The sequence below is a fragment of the Melanotaenia boesemani genome, chromosome 5 (assembly GCF_017639745.1).
Source record: "Melanotaenia boesemani isolate fMelBoe1 chromosome 5, fMelBoe1.pri, whole genome shotgun sequence".
In the NCBI taxonomy this organism is placed as follows: Eukaryota; Metazoa; Chordata; class Actinopteri; order Atheriniformes; family Melanotaeniidae; genus Melanotaenia; species Melanotaenia boesemani.
The window spans coordinates 29,534,192-29,552,833 of NC_055686.1; the positions used below are offsets into that span (position 1 = coordinate 29,534,192).

The following is an 18,642-nucleotide window of genomic DNA, read 5'->3' on the forward strand; positions in this document are numbered from 1 at the left end:
AGCGTCAGCGATGGACTAGAGTGAAGAGGAACCTCAGTGTGGGAGACCTTGTTCTCATCATGGACAGTTCTGCACCTAGAAACTCTTGGCCAATGGGACGAGTGATGGAGACTTTTTCGGATCGAAGAGGATTTGTTCGTCAAGTCCGTATCAAGACTCGGACTAGCTGCGTGGATCGGCCTATCACGAAACTGTGTCTGCTGCAGGAGGCTGATCACAGTTAGACTTTTGGACTTGAAATGTTCAGATTTTGTTGGCAGATTTTTGGACTTTTTACAAGTTTTCTTTTCTCTCCTTTTATTTTTCTTTGATTTGAAGATGGATTCTAAGGTTAATTAGAATATTACCGGGGTTATTGTGAGCTATTGCATGATGGTTTGTTGAACACCTTTGTCTTTTGCATGTATTTTATGTCTCCAACTTGGTTTAATATAGGTAATTATTATGAGATATCTCAATAATAAGGGGCTGGTGTGTAGGAGCCATAAAATATGTTTGAAGTAATGAGCACTGGGGGATGATTTGTTTACATTGGTTGTCATGGTGATTCGCAGCATGGGGTCACGTGGATGCGGTAGGTGATGGGAGGAACGGTTAAGATGGAGTTGTCAGTCAGTCACAGGTGGTTTTGCCAGAGAGAGGAGGGCTGGGTAGCCGTAATTTTTGTTGACCGCTGAAACTTATTTGGAAAAACTTGTACGCTAACACGCTGAGCTGGATAGACCAATGTATATGTAAAGTCTATAAAAGATCACATGTTAAGTCAAACAAGTGGATTGCTGCATCCTGCAAATAAAGAAAGATTCTCAATAAAGGAACGCATCAGGAGGAAGAGCGTTTTTATTTCGGACATGGACGGCGCGTCAAACAAATAGACAGAACCCATCCTTTTGCCTCAATAGTGACTGTGGAAGTCACTACAATCACTAAAAGTACGAGTGTGATAAAAAGAAAGGCTGTAAATGAATGCAAGTTTGTCTGGTTAGGCTCGGTGTTCACCCATCAGGGAACCCCTGAACGCCCCACCCAAGAAATACTGGGCGGAAATTTATATTCTTTTTTTTAAGTTTTTATTTGGTCCTTTGATAAAATTTAAAAAGAAAAGGAAAAAATCAACAGCAACAATTTGGATATATGTACCATTTATTACGTTTATACAACAAGTTTTTACCATAAAGTGATCCAATAGGTCTCAGAAACTTTACGTATGAAATAGAGCACATTAAAGGGTTAGGGTCAGAAATAGTAGTTATAGTAAACAGTTTAACTAATTTTAATGAGCAATGAGCTTTTGAAGATGAAGGAAATTGTTGACCAACTATAAGCTATCAGTTCAACTTTAATTCAATTCAGCTTTATTTGTATCCACAGCAGAATCATCTCAGGGGACTTTCCAGTCATAATCAATTCAAGCCAGTTTATTTTTTATCACAACAAAATTAAAATAAATCCACATTAGTCCAGTTTATAATAACTGCGTTCATACGAACATTCTTGGTATCTAGAGATACGGGTCGGAACATAAACCTTCTCTGACGCATGAAATCATCTTTTATTTTCTGAAACCACATGTGAAACAAAGTCTGGAAACATTTCATTCTGGATGATTTTCTCATGATGATGTGATCACTTCCGGGTCATGTGACTTCTCCCAGATGAAATAAAGTTTATTCCAGTTTTCAGTATTCCAGTTTGCAACTGATGTTGTTTGTATTAGAATTAGGCTCATTGCTGATGCACGTGCACACATCGGCATCGTGCAGCACTGCCTGTCCAAGCTTTCCTAATAACCTTAAAGCTGATTAACTGTAACCGCTCTGTTTCAGGGACCGCTTCCGTACGGTGATCAACGTTCTGGGCGACGCTTACGGAGCCGGCATCGTTCAGAAACTCTCCAATAGGGAACTCGAGAGGATGGATCTTATATCAGACGTGGACGTCGCCAACCCTTTCGCTCTGGAAGCAACTTTGGACGACGAGGAATGCGAGAAGAAGTCCTATGTTAATGGAGGCTTCACCGTCGACAAGACAGATGCCATCTCCTTCACAGAAACCTCTCAGTTCTAGTCCGGACCGGCTCAGAGGAGCAAAAGCTGCCATCATGCATCAGCACCGGGAGGATGGAGGGAAACTATCCAACCAGCCCATCCAAGCTCAGACATCAGCAATAGCAGTCTTTATCCAGCTTAGACATCATCATCATCACCTTTCTAACAAACACTAGATTCAAGTGCTTCCTTACGACACTCAAACTGTGCCAAGATTAAGAAAAGACCTTTTCTCATGTGAACAGTGTTAGTTTGAATGAATGTGTGCACATGTGGATATTCTTTTTAGTGTGTGTGGGTCCGGATTGTGCAAATAAAAAGACAAAATATCAGTAAAAACTAATAAAAGTCCAAATTTGCTTCTTGATTAGACAGTAACACTGCTGGGTGGCTGTTGTTGAATATCTACGTCCCATAATGCACTGCTTGTACTTTAATATCACCGTATATCTACATGTGTGTTTAAATTGTGCCAAACGAGTTTTTCACTGAGCTGCATGAAGCGACGTGTTAGAGATGCTAGTGGCTGGTTTTTACCGCGGGGAGTCCTGAGAGACGAAGGCTGAAGAACACTGTGAAACAAGATGTCTTTTTCTGTTTTATGGAGCCAATTCGCCGGCATTTATTGATGTATTTCAAACTATGAGAGGATATAAAGTGTGTTTATGGGATGTGGGGGAATCTTATATCTTATTATATAATCAAAAATGTACAAATTCAAACAAGCTTGAGTCATTTATGTCATCTATGTTTTTCCAAGGGCTTTGACCCAATAAGACACACGTGTTTTCATGAGTTTGGATGCTCAGATATGACTAATTTCTGCTGACTTTCATCTGTATGAATTAGTAAGCTAGAACACCTTGGAAAGGTTAAAGTAAATGCATCACAGTGATTTGATGTTAACAGAAGGTTAACGTAAAACATTGCTGAGACATTTTCACTCACTGAATCCCAATAAATCTATAACCTCCAACCACAGCCTTTTGTTCATTTTGTTAGGCCTGTATCAGCCCAGACATGTCTATGGAGGCAGGGTGTCTTCATTAACTGGAAAAAGTGATAGAATTACAGCTTATGGACGATGTGTTAGCTTCATTTTACTACCCAGCATCTACATACATGAACGTCACACTTCTGGTTGTCTGCAACGTAAAACATGGACACATACATTAGCCTGGTGGCATGTTGGGACTATTTTAGTGGGTCTGGAGCTGTCCTGATTTTTTAGGCTTGTGTTTACTATTTAAAGTCCTGGGAGCCAGATCGGGAGACGGAGAGGACAGGGACGGCGAGGATGAAGACAGAGAGGACAGGGATGGGGAGGATGGAGACAGAGAGGTCAGGAATGGAGGATGGAAACAGAGAGGATGGAGACGGAGAGGACAGGGATGGAGGATGGAGACAAAGAGGACAGGGATGGAGAGGATGGAGACAAAGAGGACAGGGATGGAGAGGATGGAGACGGAGAGGACAGGGATGGAAAGGATGGAGACAGAGAGGACAGGGACGGAGACGTCTGCTGAGGACGCAAGTGAAGGATTTAACAGGAAGCCTGACCCTCAGAAATGTGGAGTTCTGTTATTCTAATAAACAGCTTAATGCTGCCCACTAAAGAGGGGACGGAGATCCAGAGACAGAGAAGGTGGAGCAGAAAGAAGTGGCTTTGATTTACGTCACAAAGCCACAGGACCAGACCGATGATGCTGCAGCTGGCTGCCACAGTTTTGGTTCACGGAACCAACCTGCCACTTGGCGGTTAGATTCCCGGTAAAATGGGTCTCCTGAGTGGAGACGGCGGCCTGCAATGGGTCGCTCGGCTGTTAGATTCCCGGTTAAATCAGTCCCCTAAAATCCAAGCCAAACTAGAGGGTCTCTGAGGGTTTAAAAAAATAAATAAATAGGAGGTATAATAAAAGACCAGCTTTGCAGAATGGGTTCATTATCTTTTTTTCTTCATGAATCTGAACTCACAGAGTTAAACTAGGTGCCCTCCATGCCTTTCCTGCAGAAAAGTTTGTTCTGTTGCAAGATACATTCTGAGCTTGAGAAATTAGGTAATTATCACTGATTCCCACAGCTACTGCTCTTAGGCAGGACGTGGCGAACAACAGCGGTGGATGGACACACTGTTAACATGTTCCAGCTTGCATTCCCAGGTTTCCCAGGCTTCTCAAAGGCAGGAGCCAGGTCAGGATCATCCCAGCTCCTTTGTTTGGACCAAAGCTGCTGGATTAACACTTTGGTATGAGTTGTGAATGGCACCATGAACCCTAGAGGGTCATAGTGACTAGCTAACACTTGATAGGCTGTCCTTCTTGTCAGCGTAAAGTGCTTGATGATCTGATATCGATAGCCAAGGGTGCTACCAGTTCAATCTCAGGCCTGAGGTGGGTTTAAGTTGGTCTGTATAGCTCAGCCACTGCACTGGAGCTAAAGATCTGGCTTCGGTGGGAAGATGTGCCACCACCGTTGATTGATTACTGGCCCACTGCCAGCAAGTTTGAATCCTCCTTCTGCTAGTAGGGTACACAGCTGGTCGACCCTTTGCTTGGCTGTATATATGGGGGGAAAACTTTCGAAGCAGTTTTGGACGTAGAAGCTCTGCTGTACTGACTGTAGTACTTTAGGATGGCTGCCTTGGTGGTTATGAGCATGTTGCTGCAGAGCGAAGATAGCACAGCATGGACTGCTGGTTGTGACGAATGGTACCGACTGCCATTCATACACATCTGGTGGGTCTTTGCAGCCCATGTCCCTTTAGATAAAGTGAGGAAGTGGTCTGTCTTCAGGCATCAGGCAGATTTGATTAAACACTGTATGAATGTCCCCGCTCACTGCAATCTGGTGCTGCCATAACTGGATGAGAACACCTACCAGCGATGGACCCCAATGTAGGAAGACATTTTGGTGCATAAATGAACAACTGAAGACCAGGTGTAGTTTGTTGTTGTGGCACACAAGATGATGGGGAAGATACCATGCTTCTGCAGACTGCTCCACCTCTTTCGGTTGAAGCTTGCTGACATCGCCCACTTTGAGTTTGTTGGTTTCAGCTGAGTAGATTGTCGCTTTCACTGGGTCCCTCTTGAGTCGCTTCTTTGTGGCCCTCAGATGAGCCATGACTGAATGTGTTGAGCTTGGGCGCTCTTTCCCCAGGAGGGGGATTGCATAGCAATGGACTCCTTCAACTTCCAGTTGCTGTGTTTTCGTTTCCAGAAAATTTATAGCATCCTGGTCCTCACGGGAGCAAACAACCATTTTCTAAATTCGGAAAGGTAAGACACCAAGTTTCCATTACCTCTCAACATTTCTGTACAGGAGATCATCTGGGCTAGCGAATGAGGTGATGTTAACTCTGGCACACACCTCTCTGCTCCTTGCAGAGTCTATCCTAGGGTCATGTGGATGGCTATGGGTCCACCATTGGATCTGCTGTGGGTTGGCTCTGTGGCTATAATGAGGTGCGAGATGTGAGTTGAATGACTTCAGTGTTATTTCTCGCAAGTGATAATATTGTTTCTGAAGCATCTGTACAGGGTAGGTTTTCTAGATCTAAGCCTGCTGTGGTAAATGCTCCCTGGACTTATCACCTCCCTGGAGGTTGCCTTTGGGGGAGATCTCGAAGTTAACCTTCAAGCCTTGGAGGTATGTGACATCTGTCCATACAGTTCATAGGGCGAGGGCATCAGACTCGTGTTGGTAATATCACAGTTCATTGTGCTCCATCATCTAATACTGCAAATACTTCTTCCTGTAGGAATGATGTAATAAGCTCCAGCAGCTCCTGTGTACTGGTATAAATTAAATACGGTGTCCTAAAGAAACACTTCATGGTAAATAAAATGCATTTATATCAGTATCAATCATGTAGTATTCATCAGTGCTACTTTAACCCTTAGTCATACAGCGTACACATGTCAGCTGAAAATAATCTGAAGGTTAACAGTCATACAAACTCAGTGAGCTAAACAATGCTAAACCCCGATTGGACATTTTAAAGAGTGCAAACATACACAGGAGCGAGACAACACTATATATATATCTTTTATATTTATAATGGTACATATTTTTGCTTTTCTTAGACTTTGTCTTGTAAATAATTTATATTGCACCTTCTTGCTGTGATGCATGTTCACCTTATTCTGTCTTTCTGCACTTTATTCTATAACAAGAGCTGCTGTAACAAGTGAATTTCTCCACTGTGAGATAATAAAGTCTAATCTAATCTAATCTAATCTAATCTAATCTAATCTAAAGGAAGGGGAACTGCATAAACTGTCTTCAAAATAAAAAAGTATGAATATGTGAACATTTCTAACTTTTAGCTTGAAGAATTCATAACAACACTCATCATGATTCTGTAAACTGGTTCAGGTCCAGCAAACTCCTGAGATGGATCCAGTCATGTTGATGAAATTCATAGTGCTGATCTCTGATGGTGCACAGGCTTGGCTTTTCTCTTGTTCTGACAAGACGGAGGATAGAACTAAAGGCAGAGATGTCCAAAGAAGAGCTTTGGAAAGTCCTTCAAAGATCATGGAGAACTAGTCCTGAAAAGTCCTTTAAGGATCCTGGAAAAATATTCCTCGAGGCTATTTCATGAGGGAGGGTTCAAACCACATATTCATTTTAAGCTGCTTACAATTGGGACTTTTTTTTTTTTTTTGCCTCATTTAGTGTATTTCCATCCATTTGTTTTACCTCATCCTGTTTTCTAGACAATATAAAAACACATTTCCGGGTGTAAAATATTTGCTCCTGTTTCTGTTATATTCTGGTTTAACTCTTGCACCGTCTGCAGAAATGCTGAGGTCTGTTTTTAAAAACTATATTATGCCGGGATAGAGGTTCTCCAACAGATCACAATGTTCCTCATGGAGCCGTAGTTTAATGCCTCGTAGTCACAAAGCTCAGCTGTTTCTTTAATATACAGCAGCAACTCACACAGAGCTGCATCGCCATGGACCCAATTAGCTTTTAATGGGCTTTGGGTGATTTAGCGGAGGACTCCACAATGTCAGCTTGATAGATGATGACACTAAACCCACAACGCTGCCTCCAAGCTGTGTTCTAACAGAGATATAACAGAGTTTCAGCTCAAGTAGTTTTATCTGAATATGAATGATACTAATGCTCCAGTCAGTAATACAGTCAGTGCACACCTATCAAAGCACTGCAAAGGAAAAAGCCGTCTTTAGCCCCAACACCTGCACAGTCCGGGGACTTCACAGAGAAGATAACACTTCCTTTTCCCAAAGTTGGCATCAAAGTTGGTGAGAAGACAGGAGTACAGATGAGTTAAATACTGATTAATGCAGCTTTATACTAAGTAAGTTTGTTGACTGAGGAAATTTATAGCATCATGTACATACAATCCTTCATCAGCAGTTCCATGTCAGCTCATCATGGTGGACCTCCTCCCCAAAACCTCCTCTACCTCAGACATGGTGGCCCCCTGGGACACACAAACAGTAACAAAGAAGAAAACTGAACATTTGCAATTATTATGTCATTTTGTAGTTTAACTAATACAGTAGTTTGTAAGATACCATATTTTAAAAGGCCCGCACAGAATAAAGCATGATGTTGGTGTAGGTTCTCAAAAGCTATAGATTAACAAAACTATAACCTGATCAGAGGTAAATAAAACTTCGCAACCGCAACTTCAGAGTTTAGCACGCAGTTTTATGCTTCACATCTGTGGACAGGATGTTTGCAAAAGAACTTCTATTATTTTCCACAAATACAAATCTTTTTTATTACCATGCAGATCCTTTCTGCACTTTCAAAAACTTGAATTTTTCGGGCAGATTTTTTGCAGGATGACAAATTACAGGGTGTGCAGAATTATTAGGCAAGGTGTATTTTTGAGGATTAATTTTTATTATTGAACAACTACTATGTTCGCAATAAACACAAAAGACTCATAAATATCAAAGCTGAATATTTTTGGAAGTTGGAGTGGGGCTCTTTTTAGTTTTAGTATCTTAGGAGGATATCTGTGTGTGCAGGTAACTATTACTGTGCATAATTATTAGGCAACTTAACAAAAACCAAATATATACCCATTTCACTTATTTATTTTCACCAGGGAAACCAATATAACAACTCAAATTTTACAAATATACATTTCTGGCATTCAAAAACAAAACAAAAACAAATCAGTGACCAATATAACCACCTTTCTTTGCGAGGACACTCAAAAGCCTGCCATCCATAGATTCTGTCAGTGTCTTGATCTGTTAACGATCAACATTGCGTGCAGCAGCAACCACAGCCTCCCAGACACTGTTCAGAGAGGTGTACTGTTTTCCCTCCCTGTAGATCTCACATTTGATGAGGGACCACAGGTTCTCTATGGGGTTAAGATCAGGTGAACAAGGAGGCCATGTCATTATTTTTTCTTCTTTTAGACCTTTTCTGGCCAGCCACGCAGTGGAGTACTTGGAATCGTGTGATGGAGCATTGTCCTGCATGAAAATCATGTTTTTCTTGAACGATGCTGACTTCTTCCTGTACCACTGCTTGAAGAAGGTGTCTTCCAGAAACTGGCAGTAGGACTGGGAGTTGAGCTTGACTCCATCCTCAACCCGAAAAGGTCCCACAAGCTCATCTTTGATGATACCAGCCCATACCAGAATCCCACCTCCACCTTGCTGGCGTCTGAGTCGGAGTGGAGCTCTCTGCCCTGTACTGATTCAGCCACGGGCCCATCCATCTGGCCCATCAAGACTCACTCTCATTTCATCAGTCCATAAAACCTTAGAAAAATCAGTCTTATGATATTTCTTGGCCCAGTCTTGACGTTTTATCTTGTGTGTCTTGTTCAGTGGTGGTCGTTTCTCAGCCTTCCTTACCTTGGCCATGTCCCTGAGTATTGCACACCTTGTGCTTCCTGGCACTCCAGTGATGTTGCAGCTCTGAAATATGGCAAAACTGGTGGCCAATGGCATCTTGGCAGCTTCACGCTTGATTTTCCTCAGTTCATGGGCAGTTATTTTGCACCTTGTTTTTTCAACACGGTTCTTGCGACCCTGTTGACTATTTTGAATGAAACGCTTGATTGTTCGATGATCACGTCTCAAAAGCTTGGCAATTTTAAGAGTGCTGCATCCCTCGGCAAGACATCTCACTATTTTTGACTTTTCAGAATCCGTCAAATCTCTCTTCTGACCCATTTTGCCAAAGGAATGGAAGTTGCCTAATAATTATGCACACCTGATATAGGGTGTTGATGTCATTAGACCACACCCCTTCTCATTACAGAGATGCACATCACCTGATATGCTTAATTGGTAGTTGGAGTAGAACAACATGCATAAAGAGGATGATGTGATCAAAATACTCATTTGCCTAATAATTCTGCACACACTGTACATTTACAAACACAAACTTTTCATTTACAGCTACAGAATCTTTATGGCTTTGTATTGAGCCCATAAAATTATTGAGCACAAACATTAATATTTTACAAATCATTCAGTACGTGTGCACGAATCACCGGCTACACATTTACACATGGATCAGTTTACTGGGGGATTAGACTGCCGTGGTGCGTTTAAGTGCTGGTGGAAACCTGGGTCATCTGGATTTTACTGGACTTTCTTTCTAAGAGAGGGAAGGAGGATCCCTAAGACTGAGGAGTCTCTTCCTTCCTTCCTTCACTATATTTCCAAAAGTATTCACTCACCCATCCAGATAATTTAAATCAGGTGTTCCAGTCACTTTCATGGCCACAGGTTCATAAAATCAAGCCCTGAGACTGTTTCTCCAAATATCTGTGAAGGAACGGGTCAGTGGATTCCAGCGGGGTACTGTGATAGGATGCCACCTGTGCAACAATTCCAGTCGTGAAATTTCCTCCCTCCTAAATATTTCACAGTCAGCTGTCGGTGGGATCATAACAAAGTGGAGGCGAGTGGGAACGACAGCAACTCGGCCATGCAGTGGTCACCCCGTAAAATGACTGAGCGGGTTCTGCGGATGCTGAGGTGCAAAGATCGGCCTCATGTGGCCTTCAGACCAGCTCAGGAACAGAAGAGAGCTTCATGGATCGGTTTCCACGGCAGCAGCTGCATCCAGGCCGTACATCACCAGAAGCAATGCAGAGCGTGGGATGCAGGAGTGGAGAGAACACAGCCACCGGACTCTGGATCAGTAGAGACCCGTTCTCTGGAGGAACGAATCATGCTTCACCATCTGGTGATCTGATGGAGGAGTCTGGGTCTGGCGGTTGCCAGGACAACGGTACTGGTTTGACTGCATTGTTCCAAGTGTAAAGTTTGGTGGAGGAAGGATTATGGTTTGAGGTTGTTTTTCAGGAGCTGGCCCCTTAGTTCCAGTGAAACGAACTCTGAGAGATTTTGGACAATTCCATGGTCCCAGCTTTGTGGGAACAGTCTGGGAATGGCCTTTTCCTGTTCCATAATGACAGGTCCATGAAGACCTAGATGAGGAGTCTGGTGTGGATGAACCTGGTGGGCCTGCACAGAGTCCTAACCTCAACCTGGTAGAAGACCTTTGGAATAAATTAGAGCGGAGGCTGAGAGCCAGGCCTTCTGGAGGAATGGTCAGAAATTCCTAAAAACACTCCTTACCTGTGGAACGCCTTCCCAGTAGAGTTGAAATTGTTATAGCTGCTATCTATCTATCTTTCTATCTATCCATCCATCCATCCATCCAACCAATTTGTGTGTAAAATATGAATTTTTGTGCATCTTTATAATTTGTGGATGTGTAAATTTATTTTATGTGAATAATTTCTACATTTAAACACATTTACAAGAACCCAAAATTACACACATATGAGTTTAAACAGTTTACAGATCATATATTACACACACATAATGATGTTGAGTCATTTGTTCATCATAGTTCACGTAAACACAATCTGTGCCCAATTCAGGGTCTACACACTTCAAAGTGTGCAGACTACGTAGTCCCACGTGATCCGAAGTCCGCTTATTGTTCATGAAATGGGACAGCCTACCTAGCCGACGAGTATTAGCAGCATCACTAGACGTTAAATCACTTAAACGCTAAAATTAAATGACTGTTTGCATATCATAGGACACTTTAGCGAACTTTAACACCAACCGAGTAACACTGGGGAACAAAAACAAAAAAAGTCCACGAATATCAAATATTACAGAATTTTTGCACCTCCGTTTAAAAAACATGATTTTAATGTACTTGGTTTTGTCACGTTTCTACTGAAGTGTAGTTAAAAAACACAACAAAAAAAAAAAAAAAACACATACTCTGAAGCTTTGTTGCTGATTCGCCACCATCTTGTGTGCAAAGAATTCTGGGAGAAAAGAGGCCAGGAAGGATGGATCACCAGCAACCTTCGTTTGAGGCCAAACGAAGTGCGCATTTGTAGGGTGGATTCGGAGGCTCCTTCCACATGGAACAATGCTTGGCGCCACAGTGACGTATAAAACCGATGAACTTCACTGCACTTCGAAGTGTTCAGAGCCTGAACTGGGACACAGCTACAAGCTGAGTGACAGAGTACAGCGACGAGTGCTCAGACCTCTATATAGGAGACCAAACAACCACAGTATTTAACGTTTTCCTGTAAAATCATCATCCTGCACTTAGGAGCACTTAAACGCTTCGTCTTTCTCTTTTAGCAGGTGAGATGTGGAGAAATCCTGTGCTACCAAAAATAGAGGGTCGACAAAATCATAAATATTTATTCTCTGGAGGTCGTGAAGTAACAGAAAATGGCAAATCACAACACAAACAGAGTTCAGTATGAATTTGAGATCAACTGGTTTCAGTTTTGTCCAGCCCACAGGTAGTTAAGAGTCCTGAGATCATATGACGACGGTTAAAGTTCATGTAATAAACATGACTCTGTGGTAGCCTCTGCTGTCCTCTACGCCGTTGTCTGCTGGGGAGCGAGCAGCACCGACCGGGACAGGAAGAGACTGAACAAGCTGGTCAGGAGGGCCAGCTCTGTCCTGGGCTGCGGGCTGGACTCTGTGGAAGAGGTGGGTGAGAGGAGGATGTTGGCCAAGCTCACATCCATCATGGACAACACCTCTCACCCACTGCACCAGACTGTGGGGGGGCTGAGCAGCTCCTTCAGCAGCAGACTGAGACACCCTCAGTGTAGGAGGGAGCGCTACCGCAGGTCCTTCATCCCCACTGCTGTCAGACTGTACAACTTGTCTGTATAGTCATAATACTGTGCAATATTTATTTATATTTTACTGTGCAATACCCCCCATTATCAATGTCATCATATTCTTCATATCCCACCATCACCATGTAAATATGTATATAGTCTGTGAGGTTGTTGTTATATTTTATTTTATTTTATGTATGGATGTAGTGTGTGTGTGTGTATGTATATATATATATATGTATGTGTGTATGTATGTATGTATGTATGTGTGTATGTATGTATGTATGTATATATATATATATATGTACATATATATATATATATATATATCTTTATATTATAACGGTACATATTTTTGCTTTTCTTAGACTTGTAAATAATTTCTATTGCACTTTCTTGCTGTGATGCATGTTCACCTTATTTTGCCTCTCTGTACTTTATTCTATAACAAGAGCTGCTGTAACAAGTGAATTTCTCCACTGTGAGATAATAAAGTCTAATCTAATCTAATCTAATCTAATCTAATCTAATCTAATCTAATCTAATCTAATCTAATCTAAACATCATCCAGGAAGTGAAACATTTTATGTGTTTATACCTGTTTGCAGACATTTTGCTGCACTTGCTTTAATTTCTGCAGAGGTGTGTTATCCATGTCATGTCATGCCTGTGTGTGATGTCGCATGTGACATGTAACAGGATGTTCAGTAGATTTTTTTCTTTTTGAAAAATAAAGATTGTGAAACAAGTTGTGAGCATTTGTCTCTTTTTGTCTTGGTGTTGCCTGCACCCATCGACCTTTGTCTTTGCTTTGGAAACATCGTGTTCTGGTGTAGATAGCGTTTTGTTAGCTTAACTAGTTAACTTCCTCTTTTTTATTTTATTATTTTTTTTAGTGGGGTGCAGGAGGGGGTGGTTATAGAGTTGTAGAGTTCAGAGTTGATGCGTTCCAGTTGTCTCTGAATTCCAAGTTGCTGGGAATATGCAACGTCATTACCAGGTAGTTGGTAAATAATGAAATAATTAATTAAATGGTCAAATAATTCATGAAATAGCGAAAAAATTATATATGTTATTACATATATTCATTTGTATTTTAATGAATTAATGATACATTTAATAACATATCTATGTATTTAATTATAATTTTAATTATTTAATGACATTTAAGTAATTATTTAATTATATACACTACCGTTCAAAAGTTTGGCGTCACTTTGCCATGGGATTCAATAGGGAAGTGACCCCAAACTTTTGAACAGCAGTGTATTTAATTAATTCATTGTGTCACTTTTAATTAATTAATGACACATTTAATGAAACATTAATTCATTTAATTATCATTTAAAAATTTTAATGACACGTTTAAGTAATTATTGAATGATATATTTAATTCATTCATTGTGTCACTACCTCCTCAATAATTAATCACTTTCTTTATTATATACATTTATTCATTCATCTTTTAATTAAATTCACATTGATTGTTCCTATATTACTTTTTACATTTATCCAGTTGTTCATTTCTCCATTTGAGCATGTGTAGATCCATTGAGAGAACGTGGTGACCCTCATCTTTCCTCAGACCTCTGATAGTGGGTACAGGCTGGTACTTTCTGATGGACATCTTTGATATAGTTTAACTCCTCAAAGATAACACAGGTTGTTTACGACTTTAGTCAATTCCAGACTTCAGATTTATGTGCCCAAGCTCTGAGGCCTGACGGGAGACGGGCTCCGCTTTGTCTCGACCTTAACGGGTCAGGATGACCTCCAACTGTCAACAGAAAGGTATAAAAGTTTTTGTCTTTTCCTGGTCCAGTAGAGTCTCTCCTGACCGCACGAGTCAGGACAACCACTCATTACTGGCAAGTAACTGTCTTTTTTATTTTCCCTTTAATAAACTTTGTTACACTTTCTCTCAACCAGACTCTTGGTAATTCATTTTCCTACAACATTACATGAAAAATTTAACAGACACAAAAGATATGAGAAAAAATTTAAAGACAACAATGGACAAGTGGTACTGGGTGCAGCCATCTTTAAATCTGGAATCTCTAGATGTTTATCTTTGCTCCTCAGCATGTTCCAGAGCTTCATGTGTTTAAAAATTACTTTTGTTTGTCGCTAGTTTTGATGTAGCCGTTCTTAGCCCCACCTTTTGTTTATTTTATAATAAAGTCTTGAGTTTCACCATCCACCTGTGTCTGAACTCCATGGATTGTGACAACAGATGCCAAATAACAGCCTAGATCAGGGATGGACGAAGTCCTGCAGAATTTGGATGTTTCCTGCTGCACTGAATCAGATCAACATGTTTTGGCAGAACTTGACACAAACCTGCTGAGGGGATATCTATTTCGAATCAGGTGTGTTGGAGCAGGAAACATCTAAAACCTGCAGGACAGCGGCCCTTGAAGACCAGAGTTGTCCATCCCTGGCCTACACGGTCTTTTTCCTTTGTCTTTGGTTTCTACAAATGGTTTTGGTTTTATTGGTATTATGAGTTCATAAAAGGCTCCCACCTTGTGTAAAACAAGTTCAGGTTCCATTTCTGGGTGTTGCTGTGGACTGTGTTGAGGGAAGGTGGTTTTCCAAGGTCCTCCTTCGCTCAAATGGGCATATTGATCATGTTTCTGATGCGCTATGGCATTAGAACTCAGATGTCCCACACATTGGTTGGAAATATGGTTTCCTTCACTGAGACGCCCCAAATCTAGTCACAATATTGAAATACCAAACTTCTTTCAATCTGATGGAGTTTAGCAAGAATTGGTGAATCATAACGCCTCTTATAGTTGTTTTATACCTAATCCTGACACCCTCACCTGTCACCAGTTTGTTTGCTAATTGTGGAAACTTCCAGATGCTGTTACTGGTTTAATTTTCAACCTTTTTCCCCATAATTTTTCCTCTCTCCCAACAATCTCTTGGTGTGTTTTAAAATAAGGTATGAAATTAATTTTAAAAATTACAGATTTCAATAAAAAAAGCAAACATAAGGCATAAAATTAATAAATTGCATGCTAGAAACACAGAGAAGAAGTAACTTTAACCTCGAGCATTACTGATCCTTTATCCTATCACAAACTATAACTTTTCAGGCGTTAACGTGTTACTTACGTAAACTAGTCGGCGCACAGCTTTTGGAGTCGTGAGGAGTCCTCGAACACGTTCATGGACCTCTTCCCATGTTCTGTGAGAACTGGACTCGGCCCTGAGCAGTCAAACTCAGAGTAAACTACAGGTAGGAATCAGTTTTCCAGACAGAACCAGAGAAGAGCCAAACCTGCTCTGCCTGGTGTGTTCTCTGTAGGACCTCCACAGCTCTGAAGGGACAGGGCCAGCATGGGTCTCTGAGGAGCTGGAACCATCCTCTGATAATTCTCCAACCTACCAAAGAAAGCAGGTAAAGGTTTGTGGTGTTACATAACATGTCCTCCATGCAGTTGCACCTCTGCAACAGCTTCTTCCTCTGCCAAGGTTAAAGAAGCAAAGTCAGATTCAAGTTAGATTTATAAATAGTAACTCTTTCTCTTAAAGAAGAATACCTCCTCTCTAGTCGTTTTTAAGATAATTTAAGCTTTGGATCCCAGGCTGTTTCCTGGTGATTTTGTCCATTTAACATATTACCTGGAAGGCAAGTGAACAGGTTGATTCTGTGGATATACAGAACCGACACACCTCATTAGCTGAGCATGTGCGTCCAAATGTCTGAGAGGTATGTTTATTTTTAAATCATGTATAACTTAATTTTTACATAACAGATGTAAACAACAGTAGGCCCTTTTGGAGGAAGGCTTTGGGCCTCTCCTTCATCAATGATGATGAGGTTGTTTTCTCACACATGTCCACCAGATCCTCCTCCTGCTGGTACGATGACTGTACATTTCACAGGATGGCTGCCTGGATGTTTAGCTGAGCATTTTTATCTGAACAGCGTGTAGCGTACGGGGCTCTTGACACATCTCTGAGGGAGCTGAACATGCTGTGGAAAATGTATGCATGACAGAGGTGGTCCAGACTCACAAATATCTGGGTCATAAGCTGGACTGATGCATGCAGATGCAGTATACAAAAAAGGACAGAGCAGACTCTTCTTTCTCAGGAAACCTAGATACTTTGAAGTCTGCAGTAAAATGCTGCACCTCTTCCATCAGCAGTGGTCGCCAGTGCTGTATTTATGCTGTTGTGTGCTGAAGAACTGCATGACGACCAGAGAGCGAAAACAGCTCCACAAACTGGTCAGGAAGTGAGTGTTATTGATGGGGAGGAGGGCGGACTCTGTTGGAGACCTTGTGGACTGTGAACTGTGGTCGTCCAGAGAAGCAGCCGCTGTGAGTGATTCCTCTCCATACACTGCAGGACCGAGAGGCTCAGGAAAATGTTTATCTGGCCACTAGAAGACTCCACAATAAAGCATGTTAATGTGCACTTTATTACTACTGATAGTAACCTTAATTTATTTTATTTACTGTTGTCATGTGGTTTTGTAGGGTAGTGAGAGTGCTCGATTATGTACGGCCAATACTGTATGCTGCTGGACACCTGAATATTCCCTGTTGGGGATGAATGAACTATGTCTTATCTTATCTTATCTTATCTTATCTTATCTTATCTTATGAATTACTGTGTAATCCATCGTTATTGTATTCGTTGTATTGATTCTAACAGCTAGGTTGTTTTCTGACTTGCAGCTGGAAAACCTTCCATGTCATTTCCAGTGTTGGGGCAAATGGGTTCTACAGTGAATTATGACAGATAAACTAAATACCAGGGGGGCAAAATGCACTGCCACACACTAAACAAGTTTTTAGTAAAAGTAGAGAGAAATAAAGGTTCTTACCAAACCATTGGGAACAGATTTTCTTCTGTCAGCTGGTGAATGTCATCATGCAAATCAGTAAAATGAAGAAAAAGAAGCATGAGCATCTCTTTGGTAACATAAATCTAAACCTTTGTAGGTTACAGAGCACTTTCTGCAAGGATTATGTCGATGAGAATGATGAAATGTTATACTACTCGGTTGGCGTGACGCAGGTGTCTTAAGCTGGGTCATGTCAACAGAGCAGTATAACTCTACCTTCAGATTAAACCATCTGTCATGGCATGCTATCTGGTTGTAAAGAGTGATTAGCATCAGCAAACGTAAGTGGGATTTTTACCTGATAAGGAAGACCTTGTCAAAAGTGAGGAGGGGTTGGTAAACGGTGCAGAGTAGCAGGGCGAGGTAGACTGACTGGCTCCAGGCCACGAAGCCAGCATCTGGGAAAAGGAGGACGCAAAACTAGAAGGTAACTAACTGACTAAAAATATAAGGTGAGGGCCCAGTTTCAAAGTTGCGAGCCTCGCCTGCACAACAGCCCTGTTTCACCTGCTTAGCCTTTGACAAATTTTTATTGTATTTATTTATTTTCAAACCAATTTGTTTGTATTTAATCATTTATTTATTCATTTTAATTACTATTTTACCCAAGTGAATGGTTGCTAGGAACTCTTCATGTATAGTATAAAAAGTAGCTTTAGTTGTTAATGTTTTAAGGTTGAATTTATTTTATTTATTTATTTTATTTTATTTTCAGTGTTTGTCTATTGAGGGTCCTCCACCTTGGGAGCCAGGCCTGCTCTGACTACATGGTTGTTGCCATGGTGACCATCCTTGTCTGGGTGGCTGGGGGCCCTGCACTGCAGCCTTTTGGTTGCGGTCTGGTGGGGGGTGTGCTTAGTGTGTGTGTATAAAAAGGGAAAGTATGTTTATGTGTATGTTTCCTAAATTGTTCTGTAATAAACATGAGTAGGCGATGGCTTGTGTGTTTTTCCCTGTCAAATTGTTTTGTGGTGGAAAAAACTTTGTGCTACTTGTTGTATAAAAAGTGCTGTAGAAATAACATTTAATTTTATTTGAAAACTGAGCTCTGCTTTACTCTAACCAGGAATACCAATGACATTTGATCTGAGTACAGTTACAACCATTAAAAATATCACTTTTGTGCAAGTTCGACTGGTAATTTGGTTTGGGGATTTACTCTGACTCTTGTCCCAAAGATCAAACATATGCAGGAAGGACGTGACTGTTACAGATCTCCACAACAAAACGAGAAAAACAGCTTCCTTAAATCCGACTGTCTGGTTTTATGAAGAAAACAAATAATTTTGTCTTTGTAACACATAAATACAAAAAAAAAAAAAAGGAAAACAAATACATCCTTTAATTCCCATTTGTCAGTAAAGTTTAAGTAGAATTTTCTTTCCAACACAGTTTCATGGTTGGTTGTCCTTCTCACAACATTGAAGACACCAAAAATAAGACTTTCCTATTGTTATTCTGTCCCTTCCTTTGTGCAAAGCATGTCTGAAAGTGTACAACAGTTTGGGGAAGTTGTTGCTGCATTTTTCCTTTCAAAATTCTCCAACAACCTTCACTGAGGACAGGTCAGGACTGCAGTATGCCACTTC

The 18,642-nt window shown here is 41.0% G+C and overlaps 2 protein-coding genes across 5 annotated transcripts in view; one reads left to right on the top strand and one right to left on the bottom strand.

Moving 5' to 3' along the window:
- The window catches only part of slc1a1 (solute carrier family 1 member 1), a 29,690-nt gene extending 26,749 nt beyond the window's left edge, over positions 1 to 2,941 (top strand). Inside the window, exon 12 of the mRNA XM_041986381.1 lies at positions 1,827 to 2,941. Within this exon, the coding sequence (XP_041842315.1) occupies positions 1,827 to 2,067 (241 nt within the window). The 3' untranslated portion in view covers positions 2,068 to 2,941. The remainder of the gene's footprint in view (positions 1 to 1,826) is intronic.
- Positions 2,942 to 7,382: 4,441 nt separating this feature from the next.
- Positions 7,383 to 18,642, bottom strand: part of spata6l (spermatogenesis associated 6-like) — a 29,832-nt gene continuing 18,572 nt past the window's right edge. For 3 of the 4 annotated variants that reach the window (XM_041984524.1, XM_041984523.1, XM_041984521.1), the window contains 3 exons: positions 15,476 to 15,579; positions 15,310 to 15,403; positions 7,383 to 7,506 (listed from right to left, as the gene is read on the bottom strand). In XM_041984524.1, the coding sequence (XP_041840458.1) occupies positions 7,447 to 7,506; positions 15,310 to 15,403; positions 15,476 to 15,579 (258 nt within the window). In that variant the 3' untranslated portion in view covers positions 7,383 to 7,446. The remainder of the gene's footprint in view (positions 7,507 to 15,309; positions 15,404 to 15,475; positions 15,580 to 18,642) is intronic. The other variant, XM_041984522.1, reaches the window with a different exon arrangement.